The following is a 23,523-nucleotide window of genomic DNA, read 5'->3' on the forward strand; positions in this document are numbered from 1 at the left end:
TAAATCTATTTATTTACCTTTAAAAATAAGTGAATTGGGCACTAAGCCTAAGGTTGATGAATTGGTGAAAACCCAAGCATATACAACAATATGATATTCAGTGTAGGTAATTGCAGTTCGCATACATTTGGGCAAGAAACATAAGCACAAAGTGCATACACTGGGGCAACAAATCTCACATTCATATATACACTGGTAGGGTTTGAATTGGCTATGATGATCTGGAAAAGTGATCATGGGGTCTTGGAGGGTATCTCAGTGAAAATGTCAATTCAGTGTTCAGTGTGCAGCAGCAGTGGAAAAGGCAAACTAACCCACCTGCAATGGGGAAAAATCATTTTGATCTTCAGTTTGGTTTTCTTTTTTAAAGTCAAATTGATCTCACTTTAACTTGTGTTTAATTGCACTCATTTTTTTTCTATTGATATCAGCGGAGACCCATCCTGTTTCCATCCAAATGGCATGAGAATTGCGGACATTTTACTACTCCCCTAGGTTATCATATCTGCCAAATATGAGGCAGACTGGACAAAGGATTCCTGATTTAAAGGCAATAAAATGGGGAAAGCCTATATGCTTCCGGTTGCTTTCAAGTTTCAACTGAAGACCCAGCTCCTCTTTTCTTTCTTTTAACTTTGGTATTTTCCATTCAAATGGTCTGAAACATTTGGGCTTTCTACTTCATTCTAGGCATCAGCACTGCAAGAATTCAGATAGTCAGGAAACATTTTTATTTATTTACTTAAAATTATTTTTAGAATGCCTGTAAGTGTTGAACCCTCTCAAGGAGGCATATAAGATAAGAACCACACAAAACAAATACAATAAAAATTAAATAAATGCATATTCAATAACAGTTATATAAAAGCAAGAATTACTAATAAAACTAGCAGCCCAAGTACTACAGAAAGACCGGCAAAAACAGGTGACTGCAAAGAAGGGGCCCAACAATTTCCCAGTGGAAGCAGATTCAGTCACTCAGATACTGCAGTGATTGTTTTCTTTTTCTCCATGTCCCTCTCCCCTCCCTCCCTCTCTCTCTCTGTAGATATGTATGTATGTATCTTTTCTCTATGGATCTTTTAATGTAAAAATACATATTTTGAGATAATACATCATGCAGATCAGAAAGAAGAATAAAATAGTAAGACAATATTAATTTCCCAGGTTTTGTAACTAGTTTATAAACAATAATTATTTAAAATAATAATTATTATAATTCCAAAGGGTGCTGCTTTTTTCAGGCACTGTGCAGTTTGTATCACTGAATTAGTACATGCATATGGAACTGCTGCTTACAACTCGGTTTTAAGGGGAACTCAGTTTGTTTAGTACAAGTCAGCAGATGTTCTTCTGTAATCTGATAGTTCTCTTTTTACTTTGTGTTTGTTAATATGTAATGAAAGATATAGGGCTGGGTTTGATGAGACCAAGGCCTCCAATCTACTTTGCCTCAGATTAATCCCTGACCTGAATGAGGAACAAACAGTTCTGCAATAAAATTGTTTCATTGTGTAGTATACCTTGCTCTGTTTAGCCATGTGCAGGAGTACTGGATAGAATCAGCTTTGTGTTTTCTCTCTGCACCAAATCTGCTCTAGGATAAGATTTTAAATAAATAAATAAATAAATAATTATATCTAGGACATATGATGAAAGGAAAAGTCTCATTGAAAGAAGAGCTGCAGTGATAGGAAGTAGACCACACCTAAGCCATAGAGGTCCTTCACACTTCATTTTTATCCTGTGATTGAGATTGCTCCTTCACGGACGTTTGCAGGCTCTTTGCATGATGCCGTGAACCTCCAAGTCTCCTGCACTAAATGTCCTTTGTTCCATTTTTAAATAGATTGCAGATAATGAGCTATCAAATTACCCATTGTGCTTGTCTTGAGTTCCCTCCATGAAAAGGTGAAAAGCAGCAAGAAGAGGAGCGAGATCAATGAAAGATAATGGCAGACAGGGAGAAGGAGGGGGAAGGGGAGAGGGGAAAGGAAGCAGGTGAAAAAGGGAGTCATTGTGATCCTGCATTTAAAACAGAAGCAGAAAGCCTAGTTTTAAATGCAGGATTTTTGGCTGGTGTAGAGATGCCCATAGAGAATAGGCCAAGAAGTGCTACTCTGTTCTGCTTTTCAGACTCTGGTTATGTGGGATATGTGGATGGTAACATTGGCTTTGCCAAATGGTCAGACGACTTTCTACACAGTTACAACTATAACATGCTAAGCGTTTAATTTCTTACAAATTCAAGTCTAATTTATCTTTGATCAAACATATTGGGAACTCAGTGGTAATTTGAAAGTAAAACGTTATAGGCACTTGAGAAATAATTTTGTTTTGGAGGTGCCTCTAAGAATTATACGTTTTTATGTCATTGTCCTTTTGAATTCTCTTCCATTTTACAGGTCACAATGACTACATGTGTCCTGCTACCAACCAGTGCACTATTGACAAGAACAGGAGGAAGAGCTGCCAGGCTTGCAGGCTCCGAAAATGCTATGAAGTTGGAATGATGAAAGGTGGTATGTACCCAACGATACATTGTGATTTTTAGTAAAAATGATAGACTTTTACCTTCATTTCATAACCCATGGTTCTTAACAACAGTGGCAATTAACTTATGAGATCCAAGCTTTAAAAGAAAACAGAAAATAATGGAGCATTTTGTAACTCTCTGGCCCCATTTATACCAGGGTTTTATGCCATTCTGTAACATCGTAGACAGGAGGCTGGATAGCCATCTGTCAGGGATGCTCTTTTGGATTTCAACTTCAATACGTTTTCAAGACTCACCTTTCATTTGGCTAGTTAGCTAGTCTTAAATTTATTCACTGTTACTTTACGATAACTAGATTTATTTACATCTTTAAAGTTTTACTAATGTGGAGATTTTACTCCCCACTGTTCTTCTTGAAAACTACTCTAGAGTTTGGGCCTAATCTTGATCTTGTCTCTAATATTCAGTCATGTTATTTAATTTATTAAATGCCAAATCAGAGGATTATTAAAGGAATTCTCAGAAGCAAAGATGAATTAATTTTTTAATGCATCATCTGGAATGGTTCCAAGAATTCTAATTTGCCTTGCACTTATCTTGTAATGCAACATTATACTACTAAAAATAATACTTGGTGAACGAGGAAAAAAAGCACTCAAGCTGTAGCAAACTATTTTTATTGCTTCTGAAGTGACCCTCTATAATATTTGCTAAACAAACTGTTCTGTACTAATGCAAAATTGTTCAGATGGTGGGCACTGTTATTAGTACCTGTGTATTTAAAGAACCAGTTAATTGAAAGACCAGTGCCAGAATACTTTTCATTTAGAAGCCTGTTCATCCTTGGAAAATACAAACAGAATGTGCCTGTTGTTTAAACATTCCTTGCAATAGTGCCTGTAATTCATTACTATGCCAGAAGTGCAATTTGCTGTTTACCTGGAAAAAATAGCAAATTGCCACACACACAAATATACACCATGTGCTGGATGATAAACCACACCTGCCTTTTTTGCTTCTGCTACTTATCTCATTGCTCTCCCCACCCTGCTCTATTCAAGCTACCTGACAACATAATTTGTAATGGAATTCACAATTATTTTTTTTAATAAGGAGATCATGCTTCTATTGGGTGTGCATCTGCTTTGGATGAAGATTGAACCCTGAACCAAAGCAGGTGGCTTTGAAGGTATTCAGACATCCTCCAAAGCGAAGTGGGTATTGTCTGAAGCAGTCCAAGGCAAGGTGGGCTGCTCTCAAGCGCTGGAGCTTTGGAAATATAGGGAGGGTGGGTTTCTTTGTTTTTTGTTTACTGGATCATTGCTAAATTTCTTAAAGTAATGGGTCGCCAGATGCTGTTATACTACAACACCCTTCATTCCTATTGGCCATGCTGTCTTGGGATGATGGGAGTTGCAGTCCAACAACATCTGGAGACACAAAGTTGGGGACCGCTACTTTAAAGGATCCTTGCACAAAATCTCCAGACCTATTTATCTGAAATTTTGCAGACTTCATCCCCTCAGAATGGGCTACTATGCCTGAAAATTTCATCCAATTCTGCCAAAAAAATTAAAAAGTAAGAGCTGTTCGTTGATTTCCTTATTATAGATAAAGGGGAGACATTTGAAGCTTTGGAAAACTGAAGCAAGGCTGTGCCTTGGATCTGAAAGTGGATCATGAAAAAAGTGGTCCAAAGTTAAGCGAATTGCAGTCTTGTATATCTGCTATGACCTTGCACATACACTAGGGAGGCGAGGCGCACATTATCCCTGCATGCATTGAAAGAAGACGTGATCAGGGCCACGAGGCCATGTGGGCTATTCCCCTGCCACATGCAATGGAAGGGCTTCTCTGCTTCCTGCATGTTTGGCTGATGTGGAAAATGGCTGTATATGCATAGCATCCTCCATGCGAGGGAGGACTTGGCCCAATTACGGTCTCCCCTAAGATGGAAGAGCTCTATAACTCTTATAGGGACAGCAGGGGTGTGGCAGTTGCACACATTAGTGGCAGGGGGTGGAACTAGCCTGCATAGCTCACAACCCTCATCTCATGTTCTTTGAATGTGAGGAATGGATTGTCTGAAACCTCTTCATGTTGTTTCATAAGAAGGCCTGCTCAACATAAGCTTAGGACACATCCTCTGCATTTGTGAAAAGCATTCTGCTTGCTGACCTGTGCAAATTAATGACTTGGACAAGGGCATCCACCGTCATCCAACACTGTAAGGTATCACACTGATGTGAATTTTAGAATCAGCTAAGTTAGCTTACCCCAGCCTTGGTGTCCTTTGAGCAGCTGAGGAGAGACTGAATTGTGTGCCCTGGTGCCCCTGGTCTCTGGGCAACTAAGTGTTCTTGATCTATGTGCAAGATAGCTATTCCTAGCAATATCTTTCCATTTTCTCACTTCGCTTCTGACTAAAGTAATTCTGGGATGTCCCAAAGCAATAGTTCACAAATTAATTACATTTTTAAAATTATTTTGCTGCCTTTTCTTTCTCAGGAATAGAAACATGGAATAGAAACTCAGGAATAGAAACAAGAACCTGTTTCTTTCATTAGAACTCAGCAATAATTAAGTATACCAATTAAACACCAATGCAGCTCTATAAGCTGTATTTAATATACTTACATACAGTAGCGAGATGGACTCAGTTGCAATTTCATCAAAATGAAGTTGTCTTTATTTTAAATTTGTGATAGAATATAAAATATTGATCATTGTAGTTTTGCGCTTATGCTCAATAGTGCTGTCTGGGTATTCAACATTAATAATGGGTAAAACCTCTTCAGAAAACACACTGTTCAAGATTTGCAGTAATCTTTAGGCAGACTGTTCAGCCACAATACCCATTCTTCTTTTTTCAAACAGATGACTTACTATATTATGTATGAACGCTGTTGAATCAGTGCTGCTTTCCACTGTACACAATGCTGTAACTGTCCGCAGTCTACTTCCCTCAGCTTCTGTTCAATATTTAGCCATTGACTAGATATCCTTGTTGTACTGGTTGTTTTAGATGGTGGCTATTTTCCCAATGTGTAGCAAGGTATGCATTTTTTCTTTGTAGAATTTACCTGAAATCTGTACATCTAATAGGGCCCAATGAACTATAGGCTGTTCACCATATTTTGGGCAAGCCACAGTTCGAGGCAGGCTAGGAAGACCTGTTGATCCCTTTTACATTGCATGCTAGATCACTTCAAGCACTTCCATAGATCATTTCCATGTGGGTATAGTGGCTTGGTGATGGCAAAAGTTGGCACAGACATGGAAAAACCACTCAGTGGATCCTGTCTGTTGTTTCATCCATGTATTCATGTATGTAATCAATAGGGAGATGGGTGTGTGAGTTGGGATGTTTGGAAGCGCACACCTGCACATCAGAGGCCACAACAGCGGCAACAAGAAAATATACAAACTAAACAGCAAGCAGAAATCCACAAAAACATATTAGAAGATTAAATCAGCATGCTCATTTGTATTAACTAAGGGTGACTTGGTTATATTAATCACCGGGTTCCATTCTTCCAAAATTCTGTTATATTTACTAGTGTAATCCTGTACATTTCCACTCAGAAAGAAGACCTGTTAAAATCAATGAGCCTTGCTCCCAGGTAAATGGGGATTGGATTGTAACCTATGGCTGCAATCCTATGCAGATGTTCATGGGTATGTGGTTAATTTCACTAAGTCTGCAATCCTGTAGACCAGTCTCCCTCAACCTGGTGCCACCTGGAGGTCACCAGGATGGCAAAGGCTGCTATACACTCTTACCGAGGAGTAAGTCCCATTAAACCGAGTGGAACTTACTTTTGAGTAGACATGCATAAGAATGCACTGTAAAGCTATTAGTTTACTGCACATTTCCTTTTTTTTAGTCTACTTTACCTATATTAAACTGGGTGTCATTAATAGATGCAGTATTATTTCAGGCAACATGATTGCAATATGTTTTTAATGTAATTCAGCAGACATAACTGATATGTACTTTTAGGGCGCAATCCTATGGGGATAGTCAGCCACCTTCAAACTCGGAGGCAACCGACTATCCAATGCAGGGCCAGAGTAGCACGGAGGGGATCTTCTCCTCCGCACTCTGGCCACCCTGTATTTGCAGCTAGATGGCTGACTTCGGTTGTCTAGTCAGGGCAGCTCGAAGCTTGGGGGGGGCGGATGATGCATAGGAAGCGTCGTAATGGTGCTTCTGTCCTCCCCTGCTTGCCCCCAGGAGTGCCTTCACCCCCCGCTCTGCACTGGTCTTATGAGCATGGAGCCAGGGATGAACCATGCTGCCTACGAGGCGATGAGGAGGCAGATTTCTGGGGACTGACCTCAGAGCACTGGCTCCAAGCTCAGTTCCCAGAAAATGAAAAATCCTGTGGCCATCTAGCCACTGTCTAGCAGCCATATAATTGCACCCTTAGCAGCTAAAATATTACATTAATAACTTACATAATCATTTCTATAAAATGTACTGTGCTATCACATTGTCAATACCTGTGTATAAAATTGGCTTTTGGCGTTCGGCAGTGCCAATACTTTCCTGTCCCGTGACTGTAATCTTTACATATACAAATGATTTTAAGCTGGTGTTCCTTATTTCAGGGTCAAATACCTCAAGACTTACTTTCACATAAAGAGTTTTGTGGCACTGGTAGAACATGTATTACGCAGGCTGTGTTGTAGTGTTATTATGTTTGTTTTCTGGCACCCACATCACACCATTGGCTGCCACTGATGAGAGTGAGGAAACACATAACATGATGCTCAAAGACATGGGGTAAGTTTTACAAGATGCTACAGAAGGGGAGAACAAGACACAGGGATGCCTCTTTTGGCAGCAGTCCTGCATTTCTCATAGTATGTAGTTCTGTGCTGGGAAGATGGCATCACCATTGTTCCTTTATGCCAGCCTTCCTCAACCTGGTGCCCTCTAGATGTTTTGGACTACACTTCCCATCATATCCAGACATCATAGGGCACAAGGTTGGAGAAGGCTATTCTATGCACACATATAGCACTGTTTCTGCTCTGCTAATCTGCACAGGATTGTACCTGGGGTATCCAAGCAGACCTACATACATGGAAGTCCGTGGATTAGTTTTTGTTTTCTCCATGCGATAACATTCCGCAGGACTGCATGTTTTGGACAACTATACTACATGCAGAATGTCCAACTATACTGCATGCAGAATAACTTCAGACTTTAGACACATCCATATGCAAAACAGAGTACTTATTACTTATATATGTTGCAACCTATTTATATTATACCATTTATACCATATTATACAGAGAGGCTATTGGGCAGTATAGAAATGAAATTAATTAATTAATTAATTAATATACTATTCTCTTCAATTACAGTCTTGTCAAATATGGTTGTATTTGCTAATTGCATATATCTTTTCTTTTTTTAAGAGTGTGACTGTGCTACCTCATATCTTAGGCAGCATAGTTTGGGGAAATGCTTTTCTTGGAAAACAAGGAAACATCTCAGGTTGCCCCAGCAAGGGTTTACTGCCTGCAGCACAAACATACACCGCATCGCAACAGCAACATTTGGATCAATGCACAAACAGAGCTGTGAGGAAGGCCAATTTAAGACTGTGTTGTTTTTTAAAAGGTTTTATTGTGTGTTTTATTCTCTGTACATCACTTTGGGTGCTGAGGAAACTAGAAAGGTGGTTCATAAACTAGAAAAGTTGTGAAACTAGAAAGTTGGTTCATAAACTTAGCGAAAGTGACAGATTGCCTGGGTTGTGCCTAGGGATGTATAGATTTTGTTAAATCCGGACCATCTGAGTTTTGTGAATTTTCAGGCATCTTTCATTCTGTCGTCGGGTCGTTGAGGGAATTGGATTTTTTTGTCTGAGGATTTTGTTCATTTGCAAGTGTGCACCTGCACAGGTGCACATTTGCATGGCTCTCCCCTCCCCACTTTTTTTAAAGGGCCATAAGTCCATGGAATCTGCATGATTTGGAAAAAGCTGGTCCACTGTGGAATCTGCTGGTCAGATTCACAGAAATCTGATCTGATTGGAATCCGTTGCAGATTTCCCGACATCCCTAACTGTGCCGGATTGGCTGGTCTGAGATGCTTCTAGAAGGCTTGCAATTGATAATTGTTATGTTCTTTTTCAGACGTAGTACTTATCCATGTGGCATATACTGAGGTTAGGAAGAAAATATGTTGCTTTTAAAAAAAAAAACTGGAGTGAGTACTTGTGTTCTGCAAGAGACTCTTACACCACCTAGATTGGTCCACATCCAGTCTAGACAAGTATGTGCAAAGACTATCTGTGAATACAAGTTTGCCAGATCTTATGAGTAATATGCAGCTTTATTTAAAATTGTTCCCCTTAACTTTCACTTGCAGATTATAGAACAGATTGTGAATCTAATGTTTGACTCTTATAGAAAGCTTGATACCAGGTGTTAGGACTACAGGCACATGCCTTTTTTTGCCAACCTTATGTGTGAATTGTTCCTTTTAGTCTTGCTTCTTCCTTCCAGAGGTATTTGTCCTAAACTAAGCTTTGACTACTCATTGTAGGGAATCACCAAGATCTTCTGTTTCCTAATGGGAGGGTATGCAGCCAAAGAGAGGAGTACCAAGCTCCTTTTGACAGAACCATGATTTAGGAGGTGGTTAGCAGCTTCCAAGAGATGTATGATAATCTCTGGAAATGAATGAATGGTGAAGAAAATGGCACAGTAAGGTAGGAAGTGGAATTACTAGCAGCTGTATCTCTATCTGTATCTGTGTGTGGTCTGGTGGTGTGGTGGTGTGGGGATCTCTATCTGTGTGTGGTGTGGTGGTGTGGGGTGGGATGTTTACAGCAAGGAAACCAAATCTGGTGATCCTACACTACCTCTGTGGGCTTCTTGAGAGCATCTGACTGCCACTGGCATGCTGGCATGTCAGAGCAAGTGAATGAATACCTGTTATTGAGAAGAGTCACACCGATTGGAATAGTGAAGGTAGTGTGTCTCTGAATGCCAGTCGCCAGGAAAAACAATGGGAGGTCGTGGTGGGCACCCAGAAGGCACTTGATCTCCTAGTCTGGGGACAGATCACACTAAAACGAGAGTTTTAGTCAATTAGGGCACAATCCTATGCATGTTTAGACAGAAAAAAGTCCTACAGCTCCCATCATTTTTAGCTTTTTTCCCATCTGTTTAGATGGAAAACAGATAGGATTGCATCTTTAATTGACTAAGATTTCTTTAAGTGAGTAAAAGCCCTAGCATATACCAGTAAGTATTTCACAGTGCATATTAAAAGTTATTGGCTTGTATTTATTAACATACACCAGTAAAGAAAACATAGGACCAGTAATCTCAGAGGGGCACAATGCTGATTATTATGGCACGTAACGTATATAGTTTTTTTTTCAAGAAGTAGCAGAAGTATTCAAGAAGGTAACCAAGGAAGCTAAAAGTTTTTTACAGTTTTTTTCTTCTAGAGTGCGGGTTACAGGAGTATGCAATTTAGTCACAATGAGAATGTTTGTGGGCAACGAGGTTCCAAAGAAAGCTTATTGCTCGGGCGGGGGGGCGGGGTTAAATAGAAAGGAAAAAAATCATACCACAATTTTGTAGTACAGATAACCTAGCAAATCTGTGGTAGAAAATATTTCCACTTGGTAAGTTGGTTGTCTGTACTGGGCCTCTGTCATTTATCAAAATCTGCACAAATAAAATACAACAGTCTACTAAGAAAATGACACCTAGTCATATTTTAATTCAATCAACTCAAATAGCCTATATGGCTATATAATTTCATAATTGTATGAAGTTCTGAACAATGCAGATTAAAAGCTTGAATAGCACTTTAGTAGGTAAATACATATCCACTAATCATGAACAGGATTTCACAGGAAAATCTATTAGACACCTGCTTGAAAGGATCTTTTCTTTATGAGCCTTATAGTTGTGTCCTAAACATTAGACTGTGGAACAGAACCCAGTAATTGAATATATCTTCTTCTTTTTTGCAGTTAATATAAGAGAAAAAGTGACAGCTGGTCACTTTTTTGCTCACTCTTGTCTTGTCCTGACTTTAAAGCTATTGTTTTCTTCAAAATTGCACTTTTCCTTGTTGGCACCATCAGTTATGTAATAAATATATTTGAAAGTTTCTGAAACATTCAGAAGTACAGTCCTCAGAAAATCTATTTTTTATATATTTATTTAGTGCCATCAGTGTGCGTGGTGCCTTACAGAGTACAAGAAGACAGGTTCCTGGCCCAACTTTGTCATTTGTTTTTACATAACCAAAACTAGACTTTTCTTACTTTTAGTCAATATGGTTTTGATGGGCTAATGATTCTAGAACTATGATCCCTATAGGCAACTCCTCTCTTTTCTGAAAAAGCTGTCATTTCTCCTCCTCCTCCCCCCCTCCTCTTAATCTCTCCCCAGTTCCTACTTTGCATTTTTTTCACTGAAGCAATTTTCTCTGTTACGGTTCATCTTCAGCTGGGAACATTTTACTGGATACTATTTTTTGCGTGATTTTACTTTTTATCTCTGTCTCTGATCATAATTTTTTACAAATAACTGTGGGCTTCTCCACATGGGGCTTTTATCCTACAATTGAGATTGGTTACTCATGGTAGTTTGTGGGTCCTTTACATGGCATTGTCAGCCTCCAGCACCTCTCCCATGCTTTCCAACCATTTCTGTGACTTTATTTGAAAAGGAAATAATGAGCTAATAAAAATAAGTGGTTTGAATTTGTCCATGTAAAGAGGAAGTGGCGCTATAACAACAGCACCATCTAGTGGCTGTATAATGAAACATGCAAAACTTGCAGACAAAGCCAGTCCTCCAAAAAATAAGCAAACCAGGAAGTGTGTGTGAAGGAGCCCATCTCAATCCTGCAAAGAATCTGGAAGCAGAAACTCCAGTAAAGTTGGGGGATAAAAAAAACCTGATGCGGAGAAGCCCTGTGTCTGGTAAGTTCATTCACGCTTGTCTGAATTAGGTGATTAAAAACATTGACATAAATATGTCTCTCTTTTTTTCTATTAGTGCTCTTGAATGTGGAGCTTCATGCAGGTCTTGAGTTGCAATCTGCTGAAAAAAGTATATGAGTAGTATGATAGATGTTGCTGTCACTTATTGCGATAACTGCTGTTTTACAATAACAGCTTGCTGGGCTTATATTTTAAGTAAAACAGGAAGAACCCATGAGTAAAGGACATAGCTGGAAGAAAAAGTACACTGGGTAGCAAAAGTAGTATCTAGTCAAGTAGCACCAGACTGTTTTTCTGGTAATTTCCCATTAACTGCCTCCTGTGACATAGTATAAACTGTTAATAGATTAGGAGGGTCCACCATATTCTGCCATCTTTTTTCTGGGAGATTGTTGTACCTTAACAGTTGCTTGAGAGACAGAAATTATCAGTAAAATGTTCCTGTCCCAGCAAAGTGGTGGGAAATGCCTCTTCAGCTTCTACGTTTCTGTCTGTTGGGCAACTAGTAATGACCCAAGACCTCGCCATAGAACAAATCAGTGAATCCTATAATTAAGAGTGTTAGGTTGACAGGGTGTGCATTTACCTGTATCTGAAATCCCTTCATGATAGTTAAATACCAATATAGTTCAGTGCTGAAATACCTCTCACAATCAGATTGCTTGCTCTAGCATAGATGATGATGATGATTTCTTAGACACCTTTCTCAAAAAAAGGCACAAGGTAACTTACAACAAAATTAGAACATACAATATTTAAAAGAGCTAAAACAATTTCTACTAAAATACAACCAGCCCCTTTGTTTGGTAGCGTTAAGATGTTAATGAAGTATAATCCTTGCATTGGCTGAAAGCCCCTTACTGATCCAGTATCTGCAAAAGCTTCCCTGGGCCAAAAGTGCTGTCCCTTTATAAAAGCTTCTAGACCAGAGGTAGACAGCTTGGGGCCTTCCAGATGATTCGACCTACAACTCCCATCAGCCCTAGCCACCATAGGCCATGGTAAGGAATCATGGAAGTTGAAGGCCAAAAAATCTGGAGGGCCACAAGTTGCCCACCCTTATGTCTAGAGGATCTGCTTGGGAGGTTGGGCAAAGAGTCTCCCAGTCCTATAGCTTTCCTCCCTTTGCAAAAGAAGGTGGGGGGGGTATTGTTGAGGAGTTGTGGGTCTTACAAGGTGGCAAGGGAGGGCAATTTTCCTTTTTCTTTCTTCCTTTTATTGTATTTTAAAAGCCAAGCCATAGCCTCAAGTGCTGGATGAGAGATCAGTTAGCAGGACATCCTGGCTGCTGTTTTGAAAATGGCATCGAAAGTGGGAAGGGAATGAAGCCACGTAGTTACATTCCCACCTCACTTTGATTGATCTCTCAGCTAACATGCAAAGTGCTTGGTTTTTAAATTACAACAAGGGGGGAGATGAAAACTATCCTTGCCACCTTGTAATCCTGTAAGAAGCTATGTGGCTGGGCCCCTTGCCACTTCATGAATTGATCTGGGCGAAGCATCTGTAGACAGGATGAGTAACTAATGACGCTAAACAGCATTTGGCAGGTCACTTTGACCCCCAAACATCTCGTGTGGGTGGTTTTTCAGCTTTCCCAGTCATCCCAATAGCAGTAGAATTGTCCCCAAAAGCCATAAGAGTAAAAATATCCACTTTTCATTAAGTTGAGGAATGGATTTCATTTCCATGAAATCCTGCATGGAAATTCACACCTTGTCATGGTTGAGGACCACCTGGGACATGGAGTTATGGAAGGCTGACCCCAAAGTTCTGTGAATATTTTAGTGCTGTCAGGTTGCTGAAGAGAGGGGTAAAGGTGATATATAAATACTTAAAATAAATAGATCTATTGTGTGAGAATGTATATTATTCTGAATCACTTCATTTTATTTTACATTATTATATATTGACTTCCAATACTTTTTTCCTATCACAGTGAGATTCTAACATAGACTTAAGGCTTTGGTTAACATTTAGCTCTAGAAGTGACTCATTCAAATGGTAGCCTAATCTTTCTTCTTTTTTTAGGGATCTATGTCTTGTCTGTTGCTCATGTTCTATTTCTTCTTCTTTTTTGTATCAGGAACTCATGAAAAAATTTGATAAGCAGAAAAAAATTAGAGACAGTTAGGGTTTTTTCCCCCCAGAGAAAAGCACTCTCACTCCCTTTTAGTTCAAGAGAATTAATAATGATTTCCCCTTGTTTCTTCTCCTTCTATGGGATAAGTGAAGAGCTAGTAACAAAAAAATCCTATAAATCTCTTATGAGCAGTGATGCATCTACAGATTTAAACATCTTCTCTGTAGGACAGAACATTTCCAGCTGCTGATCTAAGTCAGACAGAATGCATAAATTTATGTTCTTAAAATTCTCAGTTCCGGAGCCCAAAGCTGCAATGTAAAAGCTGTCTTAAGAAATTTATTTATAAGTATTTGCAACTTTTTGTTTGGAAGTATGTGTTGGGGGTGGGGGGTGGGGGAAATCAGCCAATTTTGTACTGTTAGAAAAAGCTAGGGTTTTTTTTTTTCTGAGATGAGTAGTAAGGTAGTGGCTCCCGATATAGTGGCAGATGCATGATGTCTATATGTGATTCTCATCTTTTTCTTGAATGACTGAAGAACACAAACATAATGCAGAGTTTTTGAAAAGACTGTTTATGTAACCTTGATAAAAATGATTGCTTTTGTTTGAACTAACTGAGAGCATTTCTACACGAGGTTTTTATTGTGCACATGTGATTGGTCACTCAGGTATTTTTGCGGGTCTTTTACACGACATCATCAACCTCTAGGGTCTCTCCTATCCCTTCTAGTGATTATAGCAGCTTAATTCTCTATGGGGAAAACGCAATAAGGGACTTCAAAGCGGAATAACTTTCTAGTAAAATTCTGGAATCGCACTATATTGCAGTGCCATTTAGTGGCTGTATAATGAAACATATAGAACTTCCCAGAAAGGAAAAAAAAAACTGGATGAAGCCTCGTGAAAAGAAGCCAATCATAATTGGCATAACAATCAAGAAGCAGAAGTTCTGGTAAGGGTGTGGGATTTTAGCCTGGTGTAGAAATGCTTCTAGTCTTTTGTCTATGAAATTGGTGAAATCCTTTTAGGGAAGCAAATGGAGATGAAAAGATAATGTACAAATGATAATGTACCTCCATGATTGTTTTCACATAATTTTTTTAATCAGCAGCAAAGTTGTTGCTGATTAAAATAATTCATTAAGTGATAATTCAAATATGATCTAATGAAGTTTGCCAGGTTTTTCCCCCTTTGTAGCTAACTACTAAAAACCCCATTAAGAAAAAGAAATTAACTGGCTTCTCTCTGAATTTATTAGACATATTTTATCAGAAAAACCTTATTAAAAACAGTAAGAAATATTTCTTGCTCTTTAATCTCGGAAGATCTCTTGTTCCACCATTTCCTCCTTCCCCCCAGCAGCCCCTCGAGGGCCCTCTAGAACAGATTTTCAGGGCCCTAGCAGAAGAAGGAATTGACAAAAATTGTCTTCCCCCACTTCCACCCTGTGGGGTCATTCAGTTCATGGAATTCCAACCTGTTGTCTCCCAATATTCACTGCAAAGAATATGAACAGAGGAAGTAGAAGATAGTTTTATTTCACTTCCTAATCACTGCCTTGTTGTGGCGAAGGGGCTTGCGTAACTCAGTGAAGCCATAAGCTATGCCGTGCAGGGCCACCCAAGACGGACAGGTCATGGCAGAGAGTTCTGACAAAATGTGGTCCACTGGAGAAGGAAATGGCAACCCACTCCAGTATTCTTGCCAAGAAAACCCCATGCAACGTATCACAAGGCTAAAAGAGATGACGCCGGAAGATGAGCCCCTCAGGTCGGAAGGTGTCCAATATGCTATTGGGGAAGAGCAGAGGGTATTTCCAAGTAGCGCCAGAAAGAGTGAAGGGGCTGGGCCAAACCCGAAAGGACACTCAGCTGTGGATGTGTCTGGCAGTGAAAAGAAAATCCGATGCTGTAAAGAACAATATTGTTTAGGAACCTGGAATGTCAGATCAATGAATCAAGGTAAGCTGGAGGTGGTCAAACATGAGATGGCAAGATTGAACATCGACTTCTTGGGAATCAGCGAACTCAAATGGACAGGCATGGGCGAATTTAATTCAGGTGACCATCATATCTACTATTGTGGGCAAGAATCCCTTAGAAGAAATGGAGTAGCACTTATAGTCAACAAAAGGGTGGGAAAAGCAGTAATGGGGTACAATCTTAAAAATGACAGAATGATCTCAGTACGAATCCAAGGCAAACCATTCAACATCACAGTAATTCAAGTCTATGCCCCAACCACTGAGGCCGAAGAAGCTGAGGTTGATCGGTTCTATGAAGACCTACAACACCTTCTAGAACTAACACCAAAAAAAGATGTCCTCTTCATCATAGGGGATTGGAATGCTAAAGTAGGAAGTCAAGAAATCACCGGGATAACAGGCAGGCATGGCCTTGGTGTACAAAATGAAGCAGGACAAAAGCTAATAGAGTTTTGCCAAGAGAACATGCTGATCATAGCAAACACTCTTTTCCAACAGCACAAGAGGCGACTCTACACATGGACGTCACCAGATGGTCAATATCGAAATCAGATTGATTATGTCCTTTGCAGCCAAAGATGGAGAAGCTCCATACAGTCAGTAAAAACAAGACCTGGAGCTGACTGTGGCTCAGATCATGAGCTGCTTCTTGCAAAATTTCGGCTTAAATTGAAGAACGTTGGGAAAGCCACTAAACCTTTCAGGTATGACCTAAATCATATCCCTGATGAATATACAGTGGAGGTGAGGAATAGGTTTCAGGGATTAGACCTGATAGACAGAGTGCCTGAGGAACTATGGACGGAGGTCCGTAACATTGTTCAGGAGGCAGCAACTCAATCCATCCCAAAGAAAAAGAAATGCAAGAAAGCCAAGTGGCTGTCTGATGAGGCTTTACAAGTAGCTCATGAAAGAAGGGAAGCGAAAAGCAAAGGAGAAAGGGGAAGATATACCCAACTGAATGCAGAGTTCCAGAGAATAGCAAGGAGAGACAAGAAGGCCTTCTTAAATGAACAATGCAAAGAAATCGAGGAAAACAACAGAATGGGAAAGACTAGAGATCTCTTCAAGAAAATTGGAGATCTCAAGGGAACGTTTTGTGCAAAGACGGGCATGATAAAGGACAAAGAAGGCAGGGACCTAACAGAAGCAGATGAGATTAAGAAGAGGTGGCAAGAATACACAGAAGAACTATACAGGAAAGATCTGAATGTCCCTGATAGCCATGATAATGCGGTCACTGAACTTGAGCCGGACATCCTCGAGAGTGAAGTCAAGTGGGCCTTAGGAAGCATTAGTAACAACAAAGCTAGCGGAGATGACAGTATTCCAGCCGAGCTATTTAAAATCCTAAAAGATGATGCTGTTAAAGTGCTGCATTCAATATGCCAACAAATCTGGAACACTCAACAGTGGCCACAAGACTGGAAAAGGTCAGTTTACATTCCAATTCCAAAGAAGGGCAACGCCAAAGAGTGTTCAAACTACCGCACAATTGCGCTCATTTCACATGCCAGCAAGGTGATGCTCCAAATCCTACAAGCTAGGCTTCAGCAGTATGCGAACCGAGAACTACCGGAAGTACAAGCTGGGTTTCGAAGAGGCAGAGGAACTAGAGATCAAATCGCCAACATTCGCTGCATCATGGAGAAAGCAAGAGAATTCCAGAAAAACGTCTATTTCTGCTTCATTGACTACGCTAAAGCCTTTGATTGTGTGGATCACAACAAACTGTGGCAAATTCTGAAAGTGATGGGAGTACCAGACCACCTTACCTGTCTCCTGAGAAACCTGTACGAGGGTCAAGAAGCAACAGTAAGAACCAGAGATAGAACAACCGATTGGTTCAAAATTGGGAAAGGAGTACGACAAGACTGCATATTGTCACCCTGCTTATTTAACTTATATGCAGAGTACATCATGAGAAATGCCGGGTTGGATGAATCAGAGGTCGGAATTAAGATTGCCTGGAGAATTATCAACAACCTCCGATATGCAGACGATACCACCCTAATGGCAGAAAGCGAAGAGGATCTAAAGAGCCTCTTGTTGAGGGTGAAAGAGGAGAGTGCAAAAGCTGGTTTGAAACTCAACATTAAAAAAACTAAGATCATGTCATCTGGCCCTATCACTTCCTGGCATATAGAAAGGGAAGAAATGGAAGCAGTGACAGATTTTACTTTCTTGGGCTCCAAGATCACCGCAGATGGTGACTGTAGCCATGAAATTAAAAGACGCTTGCTCCTTGGGAGGAAAGCTATGGCCAACCTAGACAGCATAGTAAGAAGCAGAGACATCACCTTGCCGACAAAGGTCCGTCTAATCAAAGCTATGGTTTTCCCAGTAGTAATGTATGGCTGTGAGAGCTGGACTCTAAGGAAGGCTGAGCGCCAAAGAATTGATGCTTTCGAACTGTGGTGCTGGAGAAGACTCTTACGAGTCCCCTGGACTGCAAGGAGGTCAAATCAGTCCATCCTAAAGGAAATCAACCCTGAGTGCTCATTGGAAGGACAGATAATGAAGCTGAAGCTCCAATATTTTGGCCACCTAATGCGAAGAGAAAACTCCCTGGAAAAGACCCTGATGCTGGAAAAGACTGAAGGCAAAAGGAGAAGGGGACGGCAGAGGATGAGATGTCTAGATAGCATCACGGATGCAATGAATATGAACTTGAGCACGCTCCGGGAGAGAGCGCAGGACAGGAAGGCCTGGCGTGCTATGGTCCATGGGGTCACGAAGAGTCGGACACGACTGAACGACTGAACAACAACACAATCATAGTCATTGCCAGAGCATAAGGAACATTGCCAGGTATGATAGGGTAAGTAAACTGATACTGTAAGGAATTAGCACCCTGGTTAAGAATCTCATAATCATGGCAGGTTCTGTATATGCAAGCTTTCTAACTTGCTTCACAAGTGAAGAAAGCCCATACGTTCCTACTTTCATGTATGTATGTAGGGCAGCTCTTTCCAATGAACTGAATTGGGGGCATTTGTGGGCAAGCCCGCTCATATTGACTATTGGACACCCTGCAATTACAAGGGATTGCTAGGTTAGAGAATACTAATGAGTTTAGAATGAAATAATATAGAGTATGTGGAAGTATCTGTTTATTTCAGATGAGATATTCAGTTTAGTCTTGACTATACTATTGGAAAGTTTCTTCTATGAACATCGTTCTTCCTCTGCTAAGCTTTAGAACAGAGGAAACAGTACCAAGAATAATGCTTTTGCGAACTACAGTCCCAAGGCACTGAAATCACTTCAAGCTTATTCTTTCTCTGTTTGTGTGTGTGTGTCTGTCTCTCGCTGTCTCTCTCACACACCAATTGGCAGGAACAATAATTTTTGCTATGAAATGTTGGTTTTCAACCTATCTTCAGGTTGGACCAATTTGTGTATATGTCTGGCTATAAAGTTGAAGTAGTTGTCAGACTTACAATGTTGAATGATTCCACAAGTCTAGGATTCACATGAGGTGATTTTTTTTTAAGTAACTTTGTGAGAGAGATGTAATTTTAATTTTGATTTAATTGCGGAGATTAAACCTTAGCTTCTTTGAGTTTTTAAAGAAGACAGCAAGTAAATGTTTATTCACATAAACAAGGAATTTTAGACGCGCACATGTGTATTTCATTGCAAAACAAAGTAATTGCCACAGTACAGGATGCGGTACATTTACAAGGCATGTAACTATGTGAAAATCCTTCTACTCTGTTCATACATTTGTTCTTGCTGTATTCCTAGACCAATTCAGGGTCATATTAAGCCATGTGACAGAAAGCGAGAGGTTTCTGACTGAAATGGCCTCAGCATTTTGCTAGTTAGGATAGTTAGATACTGAAGTTTTGGCAAAACAGGGCTATTTTTCTAATGATAGGAAACGTTTGTGGTAGGAAGAACTGCAGTAATTTTATGAGAAGTAGGGGCAGCAAGCTTTTTCAGGCATGTTGTCTTTAAAACTAATTGGAAAACATAAAACAGATCAGGTGGCAGGAGTGGATTTGTAGAACTTATTTACTGGAAAAAAATAATCAAAATAGTTTGGATGTTGACAACTGGAATATGTTAAAATTATATAATCCACCCTCCGTGGTGGGTTCTTTTTTTAATGTGTTCAATGAAATGACACTCAATGCACAGAGAATGTATGGCAGGTTTTTGGAGGAGGCACAACTGGAGGCAGCATCACACATTTCTGGCCTCGTTGTTAGATTTAAACTGAAGTCAAAATTTATTGGCTTGGGAAGGATTAAATTAGAACGTTTTGTACTGAGAGTTGTCACTGCCTAAACAGAGGTGTCCACCCACACCTTGCCTTTCATGTGGAAATTCCTATTTGTCATGTGGTAGCCTGATTGTTTGAACCTTTCTTCAAGCATTGGCTCGCTCTGTGATCTACTTTTTCGTATATTAAGCACTACTAATCAAAGGTAGGAAAGCTTACCACTGGGCTTGTCATGCAAAATTCATGCTGAGTTTACCTTTGAGGATGTCTTCTGTTTCTTTCTTTGTTTAGATTTTAGTCCTTGTTGTTGTTGTTGTTCAGTCGTTAAGTCATGTCCGACTCTTTGTGAACCCATGGACCATAGCATGCCAGGCTCCGCTCTTTCCCGGAGTGTGCTCAAATTCATATTCATTGCATCGGTGATGCTATCTAGCCATCTCATGGCCCATAGAGTGCCGCCATTTGCATACGCGCTTTTTTTCTTTTTTCTTTTCAAAGTCACCTGTGATAGGCTACGTAACGATTTACGTAGCCTATCACGGCTGACTTTGGAAATCTAGCCATGATAGTCTACGTTAATCGTTACGTAGCCTATCACGGGGTTGTTGTTGTTGTTTTTACACTTTGTTTCGCGGCCGGGGAGACGGGGCGCTTCTCCCCGGCCTGAATTTTGGCCGGGCGAGGCGGGAAGCCTCCCCCGCCGGCCTGAATTTCGGCCGGGTGAGGCGAGATGCCTCCCCCCCCTCGCCTGAACTTCGGGGGGAGAAGTGAAGCGCCTCCCCCCCACTGCGAAGAACCTCTGCGAAAAGGTAAGTGACTTTCGTACATCCCTAGCCAAAATATTTGAGCTTCAGCTTCAGTATCTGTCCTTCCAATGAGCACTCAGGGTTGATTTCCTTTAGGATGGACTGATTTGACCTCCTTGCAGTCCAGGGGACTCGTAAGAGTCTTCTCCAGCACCACAGTTCGAAGGCATCAATTCTTCGGCGCTCAGCCTTCCTTATAGTCCAGCTCTCACAGCCATACGTTGCTACTGGGGAAAATATAATGTAAGCCGCCTTGGGTTCCTTGCAAGAGGAAACAAGGCAGGGTATAAATGCAATAAATAAATAAAATCTTTGTTGGCAAGGTGATGTCTCTGCTTCTTACTATGCTGTCTAGGTTTGCCATAGCTTTCCTCCCAAGGAGCAAGCATCTTTTAATTTCATGGCTACAGCCACCGTCTGCGGTGATCTTGGAGCCCAAGAAAGTAAAATCTGTCACTGCTTCCATTTCTTCCCCTTCTATATGCCAGGATGTGATGGGGCCGGATGCCATGATCTGAGTTTTTTTAATGTTGAGTTTCAAACCAGCTTTTGCACTCTCCACTTTCACCCTCAACAAGAGGCTCTTTAGCAGGGATGTCAGAGAATTCCGCCACGGATCTCGGGGAGGCCGAATGCCAGCGCATTCGGCCCCCTTAATCTGTGGCGGAACGGCCTGCCCCCCCACGGATCCCCCCGGGACAAGACTTACCTGGGGCGGATCTTCCAGGTGGCGGCGGCTGCGGCGGCGGTTCGGTGGCGGTGGCTGCGGCGGCCGGTCTTCCAACCGGCTGCCGCCGCTGCCATTTCCCGTGTAAAAAAAAAAAAAAAGGATGTGCTAGGCTACGTAAAGATTTACGTAGCCTATCACGGCTAGGTTAAAAAAAAAAAGTGATAGGCTACGTAAATCTTTACATAGCCTATCATCTCTGACTTAAAAAAAAACAACCACGTGCATACGCAAATGGCGGCGGCTACGGCTACTGCCGTTTGCGTTCTTTATTTTGGCCCGTCTTAGTCTACGTAAATATTTACGTAGAGAAGACAGCGAAAATAAGGAACGCAAATGGCGGCGGCCATAGCCGCCGCCATTTGTGTACGTGCTATTTTTTTTTTTTAAGTCAGACGTGATAGGCTACGTAAAGATTTACGTAGCCTATCACGGCTGACTACAGGGACGCAAATGGCGGCGGCTACGGCCACCGCCATTTGTGTCCCTGCTAGCCAGCGGCCGGATGTCCGGCTGCTGGGGGAGCCAGCCGGCGGCTCCGCAAAATCCCTGTGGAGCACAGCTGGCCAGCCGGGATTCCGGGGAGAGGGACGGAGCGCCTCCCCTCCCCATCAACATAATCCACGAAAGGTAAGTCACTTTCGTACATCCCTACTCTTTAGATCCTCTTCGCTTTCTGCCATTAGGATGGTATCGTCTGCGTATCTGAGGTTGTTGATAATTCTCCCAGCAATCTTAATTCCGACCTGTGATTCATCCAACCCGGCGTTTCTCATGTTGTGCTCTGCATATAAGTTAAATAAGCAGGGCGACAATATGCAGTCTTGTTGTACTCCTTTCCCAATTTTGAACCAATCGGTTGTTCCATGTCCGGTTCTTACTGTTGCTTCTTGACCCTTGTACAGGTTTCTCAGGAGACAGGTAAGGTGGTCTGGTACTCCCATCTCCCTGTATAAAGGCACACGTTTCTCTAATGCAGGAGCGGGCAACTTGTGGTCCTCCATGTTTTGGCCTACAGCTCCCATCATTCCTACCCAGCAATGATGAGTAACCAAAACATCTGGAGGGCCATATATTGCCCACTGTTACTCTCAGGCATTATTCTGCAGCCTCCTGATACTTAGGCAGTCCCTGCTAAATGTATGACATCCAGAACTGACTTGCCACAGATAAAAACCATCTGACTGGTTTTAAAAAAAATATTTTTGTAACTTGTTTGGTTGGGTAGATTTTAGCTATAATAGTGCCAAATCAGTTTTTAAAACGATTTCATTATTTATTTATTTGTTTATTACATTTATATTATGGCTTTTCCTCCAAAGACCCCAAAGCAGCATGTATGACTCACCTCTTCTCCATTTTATCCTGACAACCCTCCCTGAGAAGTAGGTTAGGATGAGAGTAGGTTAGGATGAGAGGCAGTGACTGGCCCAGAGTGACCCAGTGAACTCCATGGCCAAGTGGAGACTTGAACCTGGGTCTCCCCAGTCCAACATTCCAACCACTACACTACAATGGCTCTCAGCTATTTAGTTCCATAATGCAACTATTTTGTGTTCCATTATGCTAGATACTCTGTGGAAGCCATCCTAAGTGTTTTTGATTGGTTGAAGAGCAGGACATAGGTTTTTAAATAAACAAGGCTGCAATCCTATGCTCACTTAACTGGGAAGAACTAAGTGGAGTAAGTGTGTATAGGTTTTGGCTCTAGAAGTTATACATTATTGCTTGTCTCATCTAAGTCTCTAGCAGAATGGTTTCCATTTTGCCCTTAATTAACTGAGCCGGGTTCCCCAAATTCAAAGCCAGCATTCTTTCTTCTGGTCTGTACTAGCCACCTGAGGAATTTATGATGAGCCCTTGTGAAATACAAGCAGTTATGCTGAGAATTCAAGAGCCTGTTATAAATTTCTGGCTTAATCTCCATCAGTGACACATGGCTAGTAGTTATGGCTAGTAGTAGTACAGTTCTCAAAACAGTAAAATTTGGAGCAGTCTCATTGACTCTAGCTGGACCATACTAGAATAAATAGTTTGAAAATAGCTTCTGAAATGCTTTTAGGATTGCAGTAGTAATGTAACACATGGACTTTTTGTACTTAATAAAGAAACAAATGGCAGGATGAATTACGTTAATAGCTGTGAGGTTTCTCTTGCTGGTAAGATGATGTCATCCAACCGAGGGACATCTGATAGGAA

The 23,523-nt window shown here is 41.0% G+C and overlaps 1 protein-coding gene across 3 annotated transcripts in view; it reads left to right on the top strand.

Moving 5' to 3' along the window:
- Positions 1 to 23,523, top strand: part of ESR1 (estrogen receptor 1) — a 347,108-nt gene that overhangs the window by 210,546 nt on the left and 113,039 nt on the right. For all 3 annotated transcript variants that reach the window (XM_084827850.1, XM_084827852.1, XM_084827853.1), the window contains one exon: positions 2,406 to 2,522. In XM_084827850.1, coding sequence (XP_084683976.1) covers positions 2,406 to 2,522 — 117 coding nt within the window. The remainder of the gene's footprint in view (positions 1 to 2,405; positions 2,523 to 23,523) is intronic.

The sequence above is a fragment of the Heloderma suspectum genome, chromosome 1 (assembly GCF_057233095.1).
Source record: "Heloderma suspectum isolate Gila_16-S chromosome 1, 16-S_ref, whole genome shotgun sequence".
NCBI lineage: Eukaryota > Metazoa > Chordata > Lepidosauria > Squamata > Helodermatidae > Heloderma > Heloderma suspectum.